Raw genomic sequence first — 21,846 nt, forward strand, 5'->3', positions numbered from 1 at the left:
ATAAATCAGCTAAAAAAATACACCACTTTGGGCGTTATGGTGAAGTAAAGTTTAGTTGCATTGAACAATTTTAAAAAAGTGAAAAACACCCCTTTTTAAATAAATGGTATCTCCCAAAGTATGAAATAAAAAAAAATAAAAAAATTTGAAACAGGTACACAATGCATTGTTATTATGCATACACTAATTATTTTTTATAATTAAATGAACAAAACAAAAATATCGTTCATCAAAGTAGTACCAATATCCATTTTTAAAAACCTTAAAAAAGGACAAAATTTGTCAAAAACACAGATTTGGCCGTTGCCATGGAAATATACGTGTGAAATAAAAAATACTTCATATTTGATTTCTCTCAACACATATATAGCCATGTGCAAAATTTGAAAGAAATCCATTTTTTGGAGTCTGCCACTCTTTTTGATATTTCTTTGATTCTTACAGACAATGGCTCTTAAATAGGTCCTAGAGAATGGAAAAAAATGACAACACTGAATTCCATATTGGTAGTGGGCCTAAGTTCGTCAGTTCCGGTTGTTTGTCCTTCTATTATGGCATTAGGCGTTTGATTGTTTCGTATTACTTCCTTTGCATGGCACTGAAAGTGTAGAAACCAACATCGTATAACCTAAAGAACTCATCAAGGAACAGAAAAACCTATATATTTAGTAAGTATGTCACTTTTTATTTTTCAACTAAAGTAGATATCAAAATTACATCGTTATACTGTATGTTGTTGATGTTTACAATTATCATATTATGTGAGCTAGACAGATGAAAAAAAAAACAGTCTACAAAAGTATTCATGCTAGGCCTACAGCTCAGCGAATTAGCCTCAGATCACAGTACTATGTAGGCATAATCTGTCAGTAAGGGCGACCGTATATCCTATTTTGATTTGAATACATAGAATACTGTATATTAATACATGTTTGTGCTAAAATCTGACTGTTAGCATGTATGGTAATATCTGGGGGTTTCTTAAAAAATATTTATATAAAATAAGTTACGAAGACAGTAATTATCCCTTAACAAACCATTACCACCATTAATTCGACAAGGTATGACGACATAGTTTATTGTGAAACAATAATGGCAGACAATCATAAAATGTGAACTAGTTATTTTACTCTTATATTGTTAATAAATCACACAGAAAATTCTTGAAACCATAATAATAATTACCATTATATAGTTTATAAATTTTAGACAATTATGTTAGAAATCAAATTAAATTCAATTCCATGTTAGGGCCTATTACCGTATATCATATCATATCATAAATACAATATACATTTGTGTCACTCTCACTCACTACAATACAAAAAAGTACAACATCATGACAGTCAGATTTAATAATAATAATAATAATAATAATAATAATAATAATAAATTAGGTATTTGTATAGCGCCAGAATCAACTAAACTGAAGTAAAAATCAAAGGCGCTTATATTGGATGTTAAAAAGATGCGTTTTAAGTTCTTTTTAAAAAATAGCAATAGAAGTTTATTTAGTAAAATGACGAGGGAGAGAATTCAAAAGAGAAGCAGCAGAGAACATAAAAGACCTTTGTCCATAAGATTTGGTGTTAATTCTAGGAACAAATTTATCACATAAATATTCAGTAAATATACAGCAATATTAATTAATAATTTAATTATTTTGAAATCCAGTAGGCCTATTATTTGTTACCGAAATAATTATCATCATAAATAAATATAAGTATTTGTAGTATCGCATATAATTTGAATTTTTTTTTTCAGCCAATGTGAAAAGACTTTATTCAAGATGAAAATTGTCAGTCTTTTACCCAGTCTGCTGTTGGTATTCTTTTGTAATGTTTTGAGTACTGATAAATTGGCAGCGGCAATGGAGGTTGCCACACTTTCTAGTAGTTGTTGGTTAGTTATTATAACTTGTTAATGTAACAGTATTAGTTAGTATCACCAAAAATACACATTGAGCCTGAATAGACGAGTCTAACTTTTGAGGAAATTTCCGTTCTATGTATTTGCTGAAAGTGTACTAAAATTGGCCGGTAACGAAAGTATGATTTTCTTAGATTGCTTCTAGGCCTATATCTTATTGTTTTGTAAACTTTGCCTTTAATATATCTAATCATAAAACATAACCATATTGTATATTATTAGATTGATAATAAAATACACAACAATGTAATTTCAAAATTGCCGTAATCTTAAAACATAAAACAAAATGTTCAATGAATGCAAAATACAAAAGTATGATCGATTCATTGCGAATAATTTTTCTTTAAAACTTTGTTTGACTTTAAAGGGAAGAAAATTCAGATCGTATCGAGAATGTGGATAAGGCGAATGCATGCTACGGGAATCAAAATACAGGTAAATAAACAAGATACCTCTTCTTTTTTTAAAAATCTAAACAATAATAGCATAATCAATTTATTCAGCACAGCAAATAATTATTTATTTTTAGATGAACTGTTGTGCTTTATGTTCCAAAACGATACGGATAAATGTAGAAATGGTTGGAAAGAACCAGTGATAAGCAACATGAACAACTTTAACTATGTCGTCGAAGCAGCCAAATACCTTCTTACACGCAACTCGACGTTTACAGTTCGGATGGAATTGGAAACGAGATTACAGCGGTTTATGAACTCATTTACTTCGGAGTGTGTTTCCAGAGAAGTTTCCAAGAACGTGTCAAAGAAGACTATTTTATGTGTTACCTTTGAAATTGATCAAGACGGTTATAAGATAAGAATTTTCAGAATGGGTAAAAAAGTTTCTTGTCAAAGACAATCTGACGATTATCTTCTGTGCCTCGCCGATGTCATTCAACCGACTTCAACGAGAACTGTTTATGGTAACGTATGTCTTTTTATGTTCTAAAAAAATCAGTTTAAAAGGAAATTAATGAATGTTAACGAAACATTGTGTCAATATACAGTTGTCAAAATTAACTTAAAACTCGAAAAATAAAACTGTAAAAAAATAAATCAATTTTAGCAAGGCCTAATGGAAAATGGAATACTATTAATCACATTAATAATGGTTCCATTGATTGATACAAATCTCAATAGTTTTAGTCTGTGCAATAATAATGTTATCGTTTAAAAATCGTTTACAATTTAAAACAGACATTACTACTAGTGGTACAACAAGTCTCTACAGTACCGGTAGTAGTCTACCAACTAGCTCTCTTCCTCTGTCTACAGAAGTTACCACCAGCGGTTCAACAAATACCAACAGGTTCTACACCAGAAGTCTACCAACTAGCTCTCTTCCTCTGTCTACAAAAGTTTCCACCAGCGGTTCAACAAATACCAACAGTTTATACACAAGTAGTCTATCAACTAGCTCTCTTACTCTATCTACAGAAGTTACCACCAGCGGTCCAACACATACCAACAGGTTCTACACCAGAAGTCTACCAACTAGCTCTCTTCCTCTGTCTACAAAAGTTTCCACCAGCGGTTCAACAAATACCAACAGTTTATACACAAGTAGTCTACCAACTAGCTTTCTTCCTCTATCTACAGAAGTTACCACCAGCGGTCCAACACATACCAACAGGTTATACACAAGTAGTCTACCAACTAGTTCTCTTCCTCTGTTTACAGAAGTTTCCACCAGCGGTTCAACAAATACCAACAGGTTCTACACCAGTAGTCTACAAACTAGCTCTCTTCCTCTGTCTACAAAAGTTACAACCAGTGGTTCAACAAATATCAACAGGTTCTACACAAATAGTCTAACAACTAGCTCTCTTCCTCTGTCTACAGAAGTTACAACCAGTGGTTCAACAAATATCAACAGTTTATACACAAATAGTCTAACAACTAGCTCTCTTCCTCTGTCTACAGACGTTACTACCATTGGTTTAAAACATCCCAACAAGTTTTATACTAGTGATGTACCAACTAGTTATCTTCGTCTATCTACTGATTATACCATGGAGATAAAGAAGGAGTCGACTAATGCAAATGTAGTTGCCGAAATAGATAGTTGTTGGTAAGTATTGTTATACTTAATTTATTAAATGTTTCAAAACCACCGGAACAAATTATTTATTATAAAATAACGTTTTAGATTGTGACTCTTAATTAATTTAATAGTCATATTGAAAAGCTACAGTAATACTACATTTATAATTTAAGTTTTCAAATTACAAACATTCTATTGTGTTTTCTATTATTATTTCAGGACACAACTTTCACCAAATGTCGAACGTGTTGGAAGGAATGATCTATGCTATATTAGCGATAATTTAGGTAAACCGGTTCGCTATTACATTTAAAAAAAATTGTGTTTGCTTTTTTTAAACAAAATAATCCGATATGGACAATCTTTTTCACAAAAATTCATTTCATTCACAATTCATTAAAAACTAGAATATAATTTACTGTTGATATCAATATTTAGATAAACAAAGATGCTACAAATTTGAGGATAACTTTCAAGAATGCGGAGAAGAATGGAAAAAAACAATAATTCATAACAAACAAGAGTTTGACTACATTATTACTAAAGCTAAATATCATCTGACACCAAACTCACGATTTACAATTAAGATGGAATTAGACATGAGGGCTGAACAGTTTATCAATAAATTTACATCCGATTGTGTGAATAAAGCGATTCATTCAGACGTAATGATGAAGAAAAACAGATGTGCCACTTTTGAGATTTACGAAGATGGGTACCACATGGAGATTTATACAGTTTCTAAGAATAAGCCGTGCACAAGTACTAAGGATGATAAAGTAGCCTGTTTCACATCCGTCAAGCCACAGGAATTAACAACAAAAGGTAAAACTTAATTAGGCTAATTAATCAGAAAACGAATCTCCTCATTCATGACATTCTCAGATGTAGAGTTAATTTACGGATATGGTTGGTTTGATTCAGGATAAAGCAAAGCTCTGTGTACACTCTCAAACTCAATCTGAATGTGATGTGCTTATATATGGACATGATGATGTCATATAACTACCATATTTGGGCATATCACTATAATGTTTGGGCACAACACACTTTTTTGTCAAACTAGTTTGATAGTGTAGACAGAGCTTTAGACATGTTACGTTACGATGTGGGAGGAGAGGACTTATATCCCGATGAAAGCGGAAATGGTAAGTTCTACAGAGGTTGAACCTCTTGCGGAAGTCATTGATAGAAAAGTTTCCATCATTACCTATCTTTAAAAAAAATTTTTTTTTTAAATGTTTTTAATTTTTTCCACCAGCATTCACTTACACCACCGATTCATCCGATATCCAAGCGTCGACAGATACGTTCTCTGTTTCTCTAATAGTGATGGTAATCGCTGTGTCTGTATTGGCTGTTATAGTATTGTCGCTTGGTTGTTTCTGCTACGGAAAATTCAAAGAGGTTAGAATAATTGTGATTGTTTGTGTATATGTAGCGCCACCAGTAGGTGTTTTGCTGCTCAGGTATAGTTATGACGCGCCATGTATGCGAAATGGTTTTCGCCGAATGTTATAAAAATGTCCACTTGGAACACAGACTAGCATTGAAGAACAGACCTAAAAATGTGATTTAATTGTTGTGACATTTATTTATAGACGAAAATATAAGCTAATTATATAACATTCATAAATCAAATAGGAAAGCTTTGCAATAGGTTATAAAATTTATATCTACATTATCAATCATTCTGCATTTAACTCTGATCTGATTTTCAACTTAGGAACTTATTATTATTATTATTTTTACTTTATTTAGAGAAAGACTCATCAAACTGCACCAGCAATACCTGCTCACGGAAAAGGCTTTAGTAAGTACTTATCAAATAATAATATAATATTTTTTTCAAACAACCAAACCAACACAGTTTTCATTCTATACTCATACAATTTCTGTCTTCGATAGAAATAATATTTTCAGATCATCAAATGATGTCATAGTAAATAAGAAGGATAGCATTCACGATTTGTATTGATCTTGACGTCATTTGTTGACTAGATTTGTGAAATATTTTGATTGATAAAGAAAATTGATTCTTATTTTTAGAATGAAAACTTTTATAATTTAGGCCTATTTTATTTTAGTTTAGAAAAAAAAATCCAACTATTTATCTGTTTATCGTCATCGTACCACATACTTAAGCATTTTAATTAGCATCCATTATTTGTACAATTGTGGAATGGGAACAATTGGATTCAAATGTTTTCTTCTTTTACAGATGAAGGTGTTGTTATTCCGATGCAAAGTGGCATTGCCAACTCAACATATGAATATCCATATGAACCGGAGCCCTTATATGCTGCTATCAACGATAACGGGCTATATACAGATCTTCTTCGATCACGGTCCGAAAGTGCATTGCATTTTGAAGGTGGTCAATTTCTTCCACAAACGCGATCTCTTCAACGATTGGTGCCCCAGAGAGTGGCAGAAAATAAATGGAGTACGTTACCATATCAAACAAAAATACAGTCTGAAGTCGGTGCCAATGCTTCAATAAAGATGAAGTATTTAACGTCTTCTCAGTCGGGTTTTAATAATACTGATGATTTGGTACGTAAGTTCCACTCGTCACAGGATACACATAGACAAACACAGGATAGAGTACATTACCGAAGTCAAGATGGTAGTATTAACTTCAGTCATGACGAGAAAGTTAACCATGTAAACGAGACGAACCACTTAGATCAGGATGGTTACATAAAATCGAACTTTAATTCTGGTCATACGAATAATGATGATCTGTATCTCACTCCGATAGCTACCAGTGACGATTCATCAACGCAAATAGAGAATTGCAGCGATATCGTAAATAGAGCAATATTTTCAGAATCGACAAATTTAAACCCCGATGACGAGGAAGAATTACCCACTTATACAACGTTAAATCCTACTGATATCAATACATATACAGCTTTAGAACAAGATAGCCAAAGCCAAACTCCATCTACGTATACCGATTTAACAAATACAGTTAAAGTAATAAACAAAACAAATCTGGAATCGACTTACATATCACTGGAACCTACGCCTAATGATGACTAAATTTCTATGGAAAATGAGGAAAGATACACCATTTTGAATTAGAAGCCAGTGACAATGAAGATTACATGTATCACTAACGATAATAATAATTATTGGATTGTTAATGATGACATCTTTGCATTGATTAAATAATTACGACCTTTTATAGTATTTAATTCTATTTAATAAATCATTTTGCAGTTATATGACTTTTATAGCTTTTAATAAACATAAACTGGAACTTGTGGTATTATGAAATTTATTTCTTTTAGCCAAAATGTACATGTTTCAGTGTTTTCCCATCAAGATCGGAATGCAAGCTCAACTATCAACTCATAACATACTTTGTGTAATGAAATTGGTGTAATGAAAACTGACTATAATGTAGTGCAGAACACATAGTAGTAAAAGTAAAATAGTTAAAGATTGTACGATTTCCTTTTCACAACAACCAAACAAATAGTAATCAATCAATCAACGGAAATGTTGTAATTCTGGTAAAATATCACAAATGATAAATCTGGAAAATTGTATAGACATTTCCTCCATGGTTTCATCTCCACATGATTAGTACCTTTTTTCCATGACGCTTCAGATTTCGGATATTACACACACTATACAGAATCATTCACCAGTATAGGTAATATCAATCAAACATTACGTCATTTCCGTTTCTAATTCGTATTCTGAAAGTCTTTAAACCACGTAATGCGGTTGGTTTTATAACTGTAGGCCTAAAAGACATGTTTGGTAGCAGAAGATGGACTACTCTCGTTTCAGGCTTGCAGCCATGTCAGCAACAGGTCGGTACGATTCGGTGAAATTGTTGACGCTTGTGATTATATGCCTGAGCATTGTTTCAAGATGTAATTGTGGTCTGCAGACAGTCCATGTTACCAGACGATGTTGGTAAGTGTCTTGAATGTAACAGAGGCAATGTGATCTTAAGCTCTGTCTACACTATCAAACTAGTTTGATAAAAATTGTGTGCCCAAATATGGAAGTGATATGCACAAACATGGTAGTGATATGACATGACCATGTCCATATATGGGCACATCACATTTTTTTGTCACAACATCAAGTTTATAGTGTAGACAAGGCTTTAGGGAATATGGAAATATACATTGTTTGTCAATTGAATTTTGTCTATAGTATGTTTGATTAAACACTCAAATTATGTCAATATTTTCTTCTCATACCTAATATGCCTATAATACTGCATGGCTATATCAAGAATGAATCTCGCAATTAACGCATGTTATCATTTAGAAAATAGAATATTGTACCTTAAGCTGAATCTGGAGATGCATAGACCCACCTCGAGATTGCACTGTTCATTTTGACCCAACTTTTCTCAATTTAATGTTTTGTCTCAAATACCTATACTGTAGTACATATCTTCTTCAAATGCCATTATGTTTTACTGTGCATTCTGTTAATTGTCGAATGTTCTGATACCATTATTATTTTAATAAATCACCTTCACCAGTGTAATACAGTACAAGGATTAAAAACTGCCAGCAAGTTCTACTTGAATTGTGTTTACGGTCATAGATTCTTAGGACCGGAAACGTTTTGTGACCTATCCCTATATCTTTCCTGAATAACTTATGCACATCGTACAAAGATTTGTCAATAGTATTACTATTCTACCATATTTTAAGAAAATTATATGTAGATAATTACTCTGAAGTAAATAAAAATACTATCTATTATCCGGGAATTAATGCAATCAATCACCCGGTTGGCTTTTCACAGATAACAATATCTAAGGAAATCCTTACAAGTCATTTTGCATTATGTGTTTGTTTTCAAGGACGAAGTAATGATCTTAATAACATAATGTAGGAGATAAACTCTAAATTCATAATCACAAACAAGTTCCTGGTATATTTAATATTTTCTTTCCAAACACCTAATTTATGAACAATGAACATGGATTAACTTTTGACAAATATTGTTTTCTTTAATTGAATCGTTCATATAAATTTAAATTGTAATATTTAGGCTACTGTCATGTTATAATTATTTCGTACTGAAATAAAATTCGATTCTTTAAACATAAATAATTTGTTTTCTGTTTATACAGGTCCGATGTACAAAATCCAGTGACAAACCTTAATGGACAGAATACAACATGTTTTTCCAAAAACACAAACGGTAAACTATTCCTATTACACGCTTTGTGTGGTATAATTAGCATCATCATTATCTTGTGATTAATTAATAATTACTTAATGATTAATTAAATGTACTTCAACTATACCGTAGTTTATTATACGACTAACACTCTATCGAATATCATTTAATTTAATGATTACAAATAATATTAGTCATACCGAACTATTAGGCCTACCAATAATATCCGCCTGACCTTAACGAAAAAACCGGTGGTATGAATGTTGAATATGTGCGACATGACAGGGGCGGCGGTATTCATTGAATAATTTCGATTTCTATTTGTGTTACGGTAATACTTTCAATTTCACGAGTCAACTACAATTTCCTACACTGTTACGAACACCGCCCCAACTGGATACTGTTTCGACAAGCTAAATTGTCTATACTTATTTCATTATTTTTTTCAGAGGCAATTTGTTATAAAATAAAAAATTATACCATTCAAGAATGTGAACCACCATGGAAACTAGTGGCATTCAAAGATCCTATTGAGATAGATCATCTTGCAATGACGTTGTTTAATGGAACTGATTTAAACATCGGTTTAAACATTGTTACTTCTGAAAAAGTGTTTAGAAACTTTAACTTACTTACTGAAAATAACGATTGTACGGCTTTTAAACCGTTCAATAATGCAATCAGTGTCAATTTGTGTGCATTTGTTATAGCGCGGACAAATACCGATTACTACGAGGTACACTTTCATAACACGTCTAAAGGCTGCAGTGAGCATGTTAGCACTTATTATTATGCGTGTTCAAAAACGGTCAGAATAGGTAAGTTTTAATATTGTTTTAACTACCTCGATAAATTACTATTGTCGGTTAGGAACTACAGCAAATTTAATATTAGAAGGTTTTTTTTTAATTGAGCGATTCTGCCTTAAAATAATGTATTCGTAGATTTATAAAAGAAGATATTTTATGCTGAATATGGTCAGGGTAAGGCTTGATCGTGATCTTTAAACGATCGGAAAATCGAAATGGAAATTTACCAACGTAAATTTTCTTAAGTTATTAGATGTTATACACAAAAATTAACATCAAACTCTCAACAAAGATGAAATATTAAAGATAAACTTCTCTTGTAATAAATGTAGTCAACGCATCCCAAGAGTCTGCGTCATCGCCGACAAATGAGACCATCATCTCGCCGACATCAATGGTTACTCCAACAGCAGGAATTGATATGCTGATCATCATTGTCATTATAGCTGCTGGGGCAATCAATGTACTAATCATTCTTGTAATTACAACGTGTTGCTGTTACTATAAACAAAAGGTTTGTCTTACTTTTGTCTGAATTTATTTGTATATTATAACTATATTTCACGATTAGACACTTGAAATAAAAGTAAGTAGGCTATACATGGCCCTGTATATAGTGATAATGCACTTTCGCGCTTACACAATCTAAAAACATTTTCGCTGCGCGGCGGTGATGTTGAGTGACCGTGAAACCTTTTAGGTGCGAAAGCGCCGATCGTGTCCCGGTTTTCGCCAGCCCTGGTATGATAATTCAGTAGCCATTATCTGATTTGCTATCAATTTAGATGTTTTTTCTAAAAAAGAATACATTCAACTTACAACTTATACGGGAATGTTCCGATAGCTGCTGTTCTGGTGAAACTTGCTTCCTTCCGAAGCAAATGTTCATAAAACCTGTAGAATAGCAAGCGATGAGACCACAGCTGATATTTGAGTATTCAAATAGAAATGAACCTCAACGGGAACGTTGAAATAATTGACATAACAATGGTTGTTACGTAATGGAGCTCAATAGAGAAAGAACGTTCGCTAATGAAAAGAAAATTCTAGATGAAGGTGTTCTCATCTATTTCTCAGTATTTTATTATTTTTTCTGTTTAGATTAGCTATACGGAAAAGTCACTGGTAGGCTATAGTTTTAGGTCCACATGAACACACTGCACACGAATTTCCGACTACTATACCAATTAAAACCCCACAGTATCAGAGGAATGAGCAATCCATGGATATGTAGAAAGACTAAAGAAAACTTTATGATATAATATTAGTATAGGCCTATAAACACTTTCTAGGAAAAAACCACCATGCTAAATCGCAAACAAATCTTATCTTTAAAGAAACAGCCGTCAACCATTCGTTGCAAGCAAGATCTATTTTTGCCAAAATGTAAAAACAGATTTATTATTCTATATCACGACGTATGCGTGCAATACACCATGGAAACCATATATAAAAGACCAATTTACACAGAAGACCAGTCGGTAATGGTAAGCGGAAAACCGCGTAGCTGGTACCCTGTCACTATCCTTATACAAACAATCAGTCACGTCGTAGTTGTTTCTGAATAATAAGAAAACTAGGCCAACTACGGCACTCGTATCAATTTAATTATTTTCCCGAAATCGAATCTGTTTTTATTGTAAGCGCATTTCGGCTAAATCGTTGTTGTAAGTGACGTCACATCCAAACAATTACATTTTAAATGGGGCTAAACAGATAAAGAAACAAAATGCCGGCGTACATTTAATATTGAATAATCAGTGATAGGTTATCTCCCCCACTTTAATTTGTATCTCCAGGTATTGTGTCTGACATGAGATACAGGGAATGTTCATGAATTTATATAAGGAAGTACATTTGGTGTTCTGGTATTTGATTTCTTTGATTACTACGCATGCGTTGCCTGAAGCGATTTCTCCGGTCCAGCTTACAGGGAATTGAAAATCAAGGATTCGTTAAACCAGGGAGTTGTAAATTATTTTAAAACTCCCTGGTTAAACGTTGAAGATACTATTATATTTCGTAATCACAATGACAGTTGTGTAGTCGTCTGACTGGTTGATGATTTCCTAAAATGTCAATAATAAACATGTTTATTTCCTTTTCTTTCAGTATCACAAAAAGTCTTTATTGATCAGTGGTTCAATGAAATATACAAGTAAGAAAATACTTCCGTTGCTCATATTCATAGTGTGTATTGTATTTCAAATGCACATAAACAACTTTGAAAGACCAGGCATATGTCGAAATTATTTATTCCAACATTTCCAAAGCTTTTTATAACTATTCAAATTACACAAATGTATTTATCAAAAAGGGAAATGTTAACGTTGTATCGAAATAACGTGAATTATATCCTTTTTGAAGGTTTCGAGGTCGTGCATCAGCCGACAACTCACACTTGACCTTGTATTTATTGTTTTGTTTTCCAATGTATTTCCAAATTATATTTTAAAATGGAGTCGACAGTAACGTTATTATTGTTTTTTTTTTGCAGATCGTTCGCTTCCAACACCAGCACCAGAAGCCACTTACAAACCCAGTCTGAGTGAATGCGGCGAATACGCTTACCCTACACTGCCAACTTTCCTAAGTAGGCCTAGTAATAAACAACCCGATCAAGATGAGAGCTCTGCATACATGTTATCAAATGCACCTCTAGAAAGAATGGACGACGATTGCGAATACATGGGTCTGGGGGAGACTGTCAATGAACACCGTCAGAAATCGATCTTAACAGTAAAACGACGTAAACATCAACAAAGACAGAATCGTAATGTATCTTCCTATTTAGAAGTTGAAGACGTATCTGAAACCAATAATTTGAATCCCCAAGGTCCCATAGCACACACATATGCCGATCTAGACAGCACCACACAGTGTAATAGCCATGAAGTTGGCGCAACAACACATCATACCACAAATCAGAAACAGGAGAGTAATTGTTACATGGATCTTGATGACGCTGCTCGCACACCGAACAGGCATATGGATGTATCTGTATACAAAGATCTCCATGGTCATATCATTCCATCAGGCTGCAACAGAAAAGGATGTCAAGAATGTAAATCGGCTCGTATGAATCAGACAACAAAGCATTCATCATTTAACCATGATAAATCTACGGAATCGCCATTATACCAAGAGGTCGAACAACCAGTCTTTTATATGGCTGTCGAAGGGAAGAGTAAAGCCTCTTGTGAAATTGGCCATATGGCGAAGTGCTTTGACGACAATACGTATTCGTTTTTAACATAAAATTAGTTTACAGATCGTACCATAAATAACCATGTTCATGACATGACATTTTCCCCTCTTAACATCATGCGACATGGCAGACGCAATGATGATACTAAAAGTGAGTACGAGCGCTAGGTATAAGGAATCTTGTGTTTATTGGCGAATGGTTGGCATATTTTGTCGTCCAGGGTTGGCATTTATCAATATTAATTTATTTTGATTTTGACTTAAGCTGAAATATTTAAGAAGTGCTTAAGCAAATACATTTTAATTTGCGCATGCGTAAAATTAAACTCCAGAGGGCAGCAAATTATTTCTTAAGACGAAAAATCCTTGCTTACGCGTGCGCATTAGCTTTTTTTAAATCCCTACAAAAGGTGGCGCATTCTGGTTGTTATGCTTTTATTACTTGGAATAGAAAAAGAGCACAACAGTCGGAAATACATACGAAAATCATTCGCTCTAAACTTAAATCAAATCAACAATTTTATACAAAATTAAGCAAATATTTTTTTGTATAGGCCTATAAATACATCTGACCAGGGAAGCCCTGATGGTGATTTTGTTGCTAAGCAAGTTTGATAAATCCGGCCCCAGTATCTATTATGACAACCTGCAATTATATTTTTCTTTTACTTTATTATTGCAATGCTATTGTTAAGTTAAACTGTAAAATAGACCTATATTTGAGGCCTCATATATAGTTTAATTTCAAATGAATGCCAGTGAAAGTAATTGTATCATAATTATAACGATTTATATTTAACACCATTCGATGTATTTAACATGAATTATATGGATAAAAACAAAACATTTTTTTGGTAAAAATTGAAATGATCTAGACTATGTTAGTTCGTTTGTTATGTGCAGATCTGTTAGACTACGTCATCCTTTGACAAAAACAGGTTTAACAACTCCTTTATTCCCTTCTCAATTTGTCTCTCTTTAACAAACAATTTGTAAGATAATTACTGTAATTACTTTTAATGAACTGTACATAGGCCTACAATGTATTTGACTTATATCGAATTGTATTGATGTTTTAACATGGTCTTTTTATTACGAATGTAACGGGGAACTGAGTCTCACATTTTATAATTATTATGTGACAATAACGTATATCTATGTCTATGTCTATGTTTTTACACCAAGACAATTTTAGAAGCGGTATATAAAGATATGTGATATTAGATTAGATTTATTCTACAATAAATGAAAATCCAGCTTGAAGATAACAACGATGTATTTATTTAGGAAGAGAAGCAGTATGTATATACATTTTCTTTGCTGTGAAAAAAAGTAATTGAAGTATACGAAAGTTATACCAGAAAATTACAATATCATAGGCCTATATTTCGATATTCGATAGGCCTATATTTCGCGACCCCATGATCCTATTTTGGGAATTTTTGCGACCCATCATTGCGTATTTGATCTTAAAGAAACACTCCCCTACCCATCGGCATCATCTTTACAATGTTTTACATTTGTTCCTAATTGGCTGACACTTGTATTTGTGTTCTCAAAATTGAGGGCGCTAAGAATAAAATTTAGGAGATTGAATCCACAGAAAAAAAACACTGACTGAACCAAAAGTTAAGTGACCCATTCATAGTCCTTTCCCTACATCTGGTAATGTCGTGGAAACGACCTCAATGCTGTGGCAGAGACAATGTGTCGTTTCCACGGCATCACCAGATGCATTGACTTGCTTGTGTGGTGGAACGGGGGACGTATTATTTTGTGAACCCCAAACACAGTAGCATATAGCTTTAACTCGTTTCCACCACGACCAGCATGGGGTTCGAACCCATGACATCCGCGTTGTTAACACGACGCTACTCACCTGAGCTAACCGATCATGTTGGATAATGAACAGGTTAATATCAGCTTTGACGGTCATGAATATATTTATGACGTAAAGATGAATTACATAATATGAAGTACGTATACATTGTCAGCTGCTCAGTCATGTACTTTGTGGCGTCACGGGTAATGCTCTAGCTTGGTTTCGAAACTCTGAAAGTTTTGTTTTTTTAATGAAATAAATATTGTTTTTATTTTATTTTGAAAGATATTGAGACAGTTCAGTTAATTTAGGAAATAGGTAAGCTATTTTTGCGATTTCACGGTCATATTAATACATTAGACATGATGCATACATAATCACTATCGTTATAGTAATCTCTATTAATGGGGCCATAGGCATTTTGCCACCCGCATCCTGTTGCCAGCACATCAAAAATGCACAATTTGTTAAATGACATCCCTAGCTGGAAATGGTACTTTCGCACGTAAAAATGATGATAAATGGCACCCGCTAGTTGGCCGGAAACGACACTCTAATAATAGCGCGCTCGCAATTGGCAAAACGCTCGTAGCCAGCTACTTTTTCCGCCGGTAAACACAATTGAATTCAATGCTAACGTCAAGGGGTTCTCCCGAACCATAAAGGTCTGAACTATGGAACGCCTCCTCTGCCTTCAGTTCACATTTATCATGCAGTACACACCAATGGTCATGCAGTACACACCAATGGTCATGCAGTACACACCAATGGTCATGCAGTACACACCAATGGTCATGCAGTACACACCAATCGTCATGCAGTACACACCAATCGTCATGCAGTACATCATGCAGTACACACCAATCGTCATGCAGTACACACCAATGGTCATGCAGTACACACCAATGGTCATGCAGTACACACCAATCGTCATGCAGTACACACCAATCGTCATGCAGTACACACCAATCGTCATGCAGTCAAATATTGCGTAATTTATACCGCCATCTATCGACAAAATTGAATATCACGTGACTTTTATTAGACGGCTGTAAAACTAAGGCTATATACAAACTTTATACTACGTTCTAAAAGGGGATTCACCACTTGTATATTACCAACAAACTATGCGTCAACAGTGTCCATTGCCCCGTCGTTGCTTCCCAATTTGTGTGTTACGCTACGGACTCGTCGCACGTCAACATAGGGAAAAACTGTAGATGTAAAATATAATCAGTGTTGTAGATTCTACACAACTGAGAACATTTCACATATAAATCAGTGTATAAAAAGTTTCAGTATCGGGAATAATCTCGTGACCCATACATTTTTTTCGCGACCCATAAATTGGGTCACGACACATAGGTTGCGGAACGGCGCTACGACAAGTCGCATAGGCACTTCGTGTTTATCTTGCGCCGTATAATACACATATTATACGAAAAAACCTCATCTTCAGACTGCAACAGACGGACTTACTAACTATTTTACCGTGACTCGTGATTGTTTTCATGATAGCCCAACTATCAATATGCAGGTTTAATAATTCAGGAGAAACGCAAGGAAGTAAATTCCGGAAGTACTTCCAATACCATGTATATAGTGATACGCCGGCTGTGACGACGATCGCTTTATGAACTTGATTTCGTTTACTGATCTCGCCAACCAATCGCATCTATTGAGAGATTCGTGGTATCATCCCGGACATTTTTAGATCAGTTCTACATGAATTATAATACATTTGGCTATTTACACGGAAATTACACTGTCTAACAAGCGTGTGCTAAAATCGCAAGTGTAATAACAGGATAAAATGCTACTTGTGTTAATTTTCCACGCGTTAGTTGCGTCTAAAACGGTTGTTTCACAAACACCTAACGTGACTACTACGGGGACTACTACGACAAACATAATAACAGAAAGCGTCAAGATTGTCAATAGCTGCAATGTCGGCACGTAAGTTATTTAAATACAATTATATTTTAGGCATATTATAAAGCGATGGCACCAGATTACTGATAGCCATAGATTATAAATCAACAAACACGTTCCCGCCTGTTTACACTATCACTTTCATCACTTTGTTTAGTATGTGCTAGGCGAATCGTTACATGGCCGACAGAGGATATGCTGTTATTTATTAAATACATAGGACTAGAATTATTTAAAATATGATTGAAAAAAAATATCTGAAACGAGATGATATGAGTGTTATCGTGACTCTTTGTATTTTATAAAGCAAAATCAATTTAATACTAATAATGATAGGCCTGATAAATACCGACATTTAATATTGGAATGAAGTGCTGAACTTATGATTTATCTTTTGTATTGTTTTTGCCAAATTGTAAGGGAAGGAACAAGTCGAACCCAACCCTTAATGCGTCCACCTATTCATTAAATAAATGTTTCGTCGATCAAGCCTAGCCATATGGTGAAATAGATTTATGATAGAAATAAATGCTGGTATTGATATATTACTTTAAACAAATAATAAAAGCCATTCCTGTTTCCTGATGACGATTATGTATAGACTGTTACGAGTCTTTAATAGTATTAATAAGCATGATAACAAGGTATTCAGCCATATTGATATAGATGTAATATGAACAATGACATAATGGAGAGATTATTAATTTATATGATGAGAGTAGTGTATCCAGTAGTGGGATACTGGATACTAAACACCACCTCTACCACTACCTGGATGCTAAACACCACCTATACCACTACCTGGATGCTAAATACCACCTCTACCATCACCTGGATACTAAACGCCACCTCTACCCCTACCTAGATGCTAAATACCACGTATACCACTACATGGATGCTAAATACCATCTCTACCCCTAACTGGATGCTAAATACCACCTCTACCACTACCTGGATACTAAACACCACATATACCACTACCTGGATACTAAATACCACCTCTGTCACCACCACCACCTGGATGCTAAACACCACCTCTACCACTACCTGGATGCTAAATACCACCTCTATCACCACCTGGATACTAAACGCCACCTCTACCCCTACCTGGATGCTAAATACCACCTCTACCCCTACCTGGATGCTAAATACCACCTCTACCACCACCTGGATGCTAAACACCACCTCTACCCTTACCTGGATGCTAAATACCACCTCTACCACCACCTGGATACTAAACACCACCTCTACCACTACCTGGATGCTAAACACCACCTCTACCACTACCTGGATGCTAAATACCACCTCTGCCACCACCACCACCACCACCTGGATGCTAAACACCACCTCTACTACTACCACCTGGATGCAAAGCACCACCTCTACCACTACCTGGATGCTAAGCACCACCTCTATCACTATATCTGGATGCAAGCACCACCTCTACCACTACCTGGATGCTAAACACACTCTACCACTACCATGATGCTAAACACCACCTCTACCACCACCTGGATGCTAAACACCACCCCTACCACTACCTGAATGCTAAACACTACTACTACCTGGATGCTAAACACCACTCCTACCACTACTTGCCCTAATAAAATCAGCATATACTAGAAATATATGTTGCCATATTTCTAACACTTGTTCGTTGGCTGCGTAACAACAGAACTACAAAATGCTAATGCGAAATGTTAAAATGAATCAAATTAGATAATCTACAAAGTAAGAGAGGAATGTTTAATAGTAGCAATGAAAATGTATGTTGATTATCAGTTATAGAAATTAAAAATACTAAGTCATACCGTAAGACAGAAATTTGTTTTGAAAACTGGTATTAGACCAGGAGCCCAGAGGGGTCAACCTAGCTGGAAAGTTAACCAATTTCTATGCATGTGGCAATTATCTACGTACATATCAATGTATGGAAATGACAGTCTGGCGCGTTTCTTTTGGTGGGTGTGGCTAGGAGGGACACTGTAAAGGGTAAAAAAAATGAGCTAGATCAGCTGAAAAGTTAACCCCATGAAATATTTTGCAAATTGTTTGACATAGAATGAAATATAAGGAATGGCTATTGCCAGACGATTTTAGTGGTGGGGGGTGCCTGCCAGACCCCCATTTCTGGAGGGCCAAAAATGAGCTAGATCAGCTTAAAAGTTAACCCTCTAAAACTGGTGGGAAAATGTTCAATAAACTCATAACTATCATGAATGACCATTGCCAGACATTTTCAGTGGTGGATTGTACCCGCCAGACCCCGTCAAACACCCCACCCACAAAAAATTGAGCTAGATCAGCTGAAAAGTTAACCCCATGAAATATTTTGCAAATTGTTTGACATAGAGTGAAATATAATGAATGGACATTGCCAGACGATTTTAGTGGTGGGGGGTGCCTGCCAGACCCCCATTTCTGGAGGGCCAAAAATGAACTAGATCAGCTTAAAAGTTAACCCTCTAAAACTGGTGGGAAAATGTTCAATGTACTCATAACTATTATGAATGACCATTGCCAGACATTTTCAGTGGTGGATTGTGCCCGCCAGATCCCGTCAAACACCCTCACTCCCAAAAATGAGCTAGATCAGCTGAAAAGCTAACCTTTTAAAACATGCTGTAGAATGTTCAGCATGATCCCTAGTATAATAAATGACCATTGCCAGACATTTTAAGTGGTGGGTTGTGTCAACCAGGCCCCCTCAAACACCCAACCCCCAAAAATGACCCAGATTAGGCCAAGGGTTAACCACTGTAAAACTGGTGGGAAAATGTGTAGTATACTGTCAAGGATATGAATTGTCATTACCAGACATTTTTATTTGCTCATTATAGAACCACCCCATCCATCCAACCCCTTACCTAATTCACAAATGTGCCACTATGGTATATAGTTCAACATAGTGTAAAATAGGTATTCAGAACAAGACTTCTTTGTCTTTTTGTGGTGTGGAAAAAAGTAAATCAATTAGTCAATTGGTTTATGCAGTTAAAGGACATATTTAGAAACTGACTTATCTTCTATAATGGTTCCCTAGAGAATAATGTTGTTGATTATCATCAACATTTCAAAACAAAGGCTTATTTTATTAAATGCATTTTGATTATGATAGAGAGTGGTACATCATATTTCAACGATTGTATGTTAAGAGCGTTCAGTGAAATGATATGGTCAACTGTAAAGAATGCTGCTGCATTACGTAAGAAAATGAAGTCTGACAAACATGCTGATACAACAAACAAGGTTTTTCTAATGAAACAACCTAAAAATTCAATCAGCTATCACCCTTTATGTCATAGGTATTACACTGCCGTGAAACAAAACAAAGTAGTGTCCTTCAGAAATCAGATGAGTGTGGCATGTTAAGGGGAACTTGCATATTTTGTGGAAAAGGCCGAAAAAATGGGAAAGAAGAGAAAAGGCTTAAGATAGCAACTGTTTCTGGGTGCAAGTCACTTTCCCAGCGGGTAAAATTTTTAAAAAACCAACGTATCAATAGTCTAATTTGGTGTGGCGTTGATCTGCCGAGTTCAGTTCTTCTAGAAACTGATAAACATGATGGTTCAACAGAAGAGCATTCATCTTATTGAAGTAACACATCTTATGGAAGTCACAAAAGGGCAATTTCATCCCTACTGAAACATATTGAATTATTATTAAGTATTGGGAAAACAACGAGCTATACTTGTCTCTGATTTGCTAAGCTTTTACAAAATCGAATTTGTCAATAATGGAGGAAAACTGATATCAACTCATATTCGTCCCAAAATCTTACAAGGAAAATTCAATAAAAATTTAAAGATGAAATCAAAGTAAAACCTGCAGACAGACGAAGAGGTAACTTCATTTATAGATCACTTCTTCTAGGAGAAGAAGCCACTGCTCGACTTTATGATAATTCTGAACAATATGTACAGGATAATAAAATAAAATGGGCTGCTCTTCATCTTAGATCTATAATCATGCAGCTCCCACAGACAAAGACCTGCTACAGTTCAAAACTTAAAAGAGTGTGCTGCCAAGATACCATCACAGTTAGAATTATTCTTTAGGAGTCTTCTTGGTGGCATCGACCAAAATGCCAATGATGCAAACAAAGACAAGTTTGATAGAAAGGTTATTTCCATTGCATCTGATGCCATCTATAATGTATCTCGTGGAACTGTGAAACCATGGAAACACACTGTCGTTGGTTTATGTTTTACATCTCTGACAGGATCAAAACTGGCTATGCAAATTTTGACATTGTATTAGTAGTGAAAGCAAAGGCCTTGAGACTGAGTTTGCCTATTCAGTTCAAGATGATGAACGCGACGCCCCAGATGGTATCCGGCTTGACCCAACCTTGGCAACTGCATGTGTATGGGAGAATAATGATACAAATGTAGAAACACTTGATGGTAAAGAAACTCTACACGCTACAGTTGGACATACATATCAGAATATATTGCATGACGACCAACTGCTCAATAGGAATACTATTGGATTTCGGGATGGTAGAAACAGGCGGAAATGTGTTGGAGTTGAAAGCGAAATACCACCTTTTAGGATAGGTATAAATAAAGCTTTGTTTATAAGAGTTCCAATGCCACATCAACTACAAATGTTAGAGAATGTAGTACAATCACTGACAAACCAATGGAATACCAAATACCACTGAAGGCATTGGATATGTATTGGTTTTGGAAACTGAATGATGGAGATACACCCCTACATGCTGGATTCATGAGCAAGTATATCAATAATCATTTACCAGTTCAGTGCATTTGCTACAGGGATCCTATATCAAAATCCCCAACAAACAATGATGTGGTTAGAGAGAGAAAATGATCCAGACTATGGCTATTGCCAAGGAAACTGGCCAAGACTATGCAGACAAGACTATGCAGTTGTGACATATGATTTGGCAGTAGCATTAAAAGCTTACTC

At 34.9% G+C, this 21,846-nt stretch overlaps 3 protein-coding genes across 5 annotated transcripts; all 3 read left to right on the top strand.

Moving 5' to 3' along the window:
* Positions 1-593: 593 nt before the first annotated feature.
* LOC140051872 (uncharacterized) lies at positions 594-4,285 on the top strand. Its single transcript, XM_072097202.1, has 6 exons — positions 594-668; positions 1,765-1,902; positions 2,297-2,364; positions 2,459-2,851; positions 3,126-3,999; positions 4,192-4,285. The coding sequence occupies exons 2-6, from the start codon at positions 1,790-1,792 to the stop codon at positions 4,283-4,285; spliced, it is 1,542 nt and encodes a 513-aa protein (XP_071953303.1). The 5' UTR covers positions 594-668; positions 1,765-1,789.
* A 125-nt stretch (positions 4,286-4,410) lies between these two features.
* On the top strand, positions 4,411-7,173 carry LOC140052083 (uncharacterized). Its single transcript, XM_072097477.1, has 4 exons — positions 4,411-4,797; positions 5,234-5,379; positions 5,734-5,785; positions 6,194-7,173. Exons 1-4 carry the CDS (start codon positions 4,560-4,562, stop codon positions 7,018-7,020), a joined length of 1,263 nt encoding a protein of 420 aa, XP_071953578.1. The 5' UTR covers positions 4,411-4,559; the 3' UTR covers positions 7,021-7,173.
* A 513-nt stretch (positions 7,174-7,686) lies between these two features.
* Positions 7,687-15,145, top strand: LOC140052081 (uncharacterized). Of its 3 annotated transcripts, none has more exons than XM_072097473.1 (6): positions 7,687-7,908; positions 9,092-9,162; positions 9,591-9,959; positions 10,283-10,464; positions 12,063-12,108; positions 12,448-15,145. In XM_072097473.1, the coding sequence occupies exons 1-6, from the start codon at positions 7,760-7,762 to the stop codon at positions 13,206-13,208; spliced, it is 1,578 nt and encodes a 525-aa protein (XP_071953574.1). In that variant the 5' UTR covers positions 7,687-7,759; the 3' UTR covers positions 13,209-15,145. The 3 variants fall into 3 exon arrangements, with proteins under 3 accessions (XP_071953574.1, XP_071953576.1, XP_071953575.1); XM_072097475.1 differs by having other exon boundaries at positions 9,852-9,959; positions 12,448-15,142; XM_072097474.1 differs by lacking the exon at positions 9,092-9,162 and having other exon boundaries at positions 7,761-7,908.
* The last annotated feature ends 6,701 nt before the right edge of the window (positions 15,146-21,846 follow it).

Source organism: Antedon mediterranea, chromosome 6 (genome assembly GCF_964355755.1).
Source record: "Antedon mediterranea chromosome 6, ecAntMedi1.1, whole genome shotgun sequence".
NCBI classification, from domain to species: Eukaryota; Metazoa; Echinodermata; class Crinoidea; order Comatulida; family Antedonidae; genus Antedon; species Antedon mediterranea.

What these genes read in the sequence shown, in the direction of transcription:
- LOC140051872 (XM_072097202.1), top strand. Translation starts at nt 1,790, where the DNA reads ATGAAAATTGTCAGTCTTTTACCCAGTCTGCTGTTGGTATTCTTTTGT. An exon ending in CTACGGGAATCAAAATACAG is followed by an intron (nt 2,365 to 2,458) that starts GTAAATAAACAA and finishes ATTTATTTTTAG; the next exon opens with ATGAACTGTTGTGCTTTATG. An exon ending in TTCAACGAGAACTGTTTATG is followed by an intron (nt 2,852 to 3,125) that starts GTAACGTATGTC and finishes AATTTAAAACAG; the next exon opens with ACATTACTACTAGTGGTACA.
- LOC140052081 (XM_072097473.1), top strand. Translation starts at nt 7,760, where the DNA reads ATGGACTACTCTCGTTTCAGGCTTGCAGCCATGTCAGCAACAGGTCGG. An exon ending in CATGTTACCAGACGATGTTG is followed by an intron (nt 7,909 to 9,091) that starts GTAAGTGTCTTG and finishes CTGTTTATACAG; the next exon opens with GTCCGATGTACAAAATCCAG. An exon ending in TTTTTCCAAAAACACAAACG is followed by an intron (nt 9,163 to 9,590) that starts GTAAACTATTCC and finishes TATTTTTTTCAG; the next exon opens with AGGCAATTTGTTATAAAATA.
- LOC140052083 (XM_072097477.1), top strand. Translation starts at nt 4,560, where the DNA reads ATGGAATTAGACATGAGGGCTGAACAGTTTATCAATAAATTTACATCC. An exon ending in ACAGGAATTAACAACAAAAG is followed by an intron (nt 4,798 to 5,233) that starts GTAAAACTTAAT and finishes TTTTTCCACCAG; the next exon opens with CATTCACTTACACCACCGAT. An exon ending in TGCTCACGGAAAAGGCTTTA is followed by an intron (nt 5,786 to 6,193) that starts GTAAGTACTTAT and finishes CTTCTTTTACAG; the next exon opens with ATGAAGGTGTTGTTATTCCG.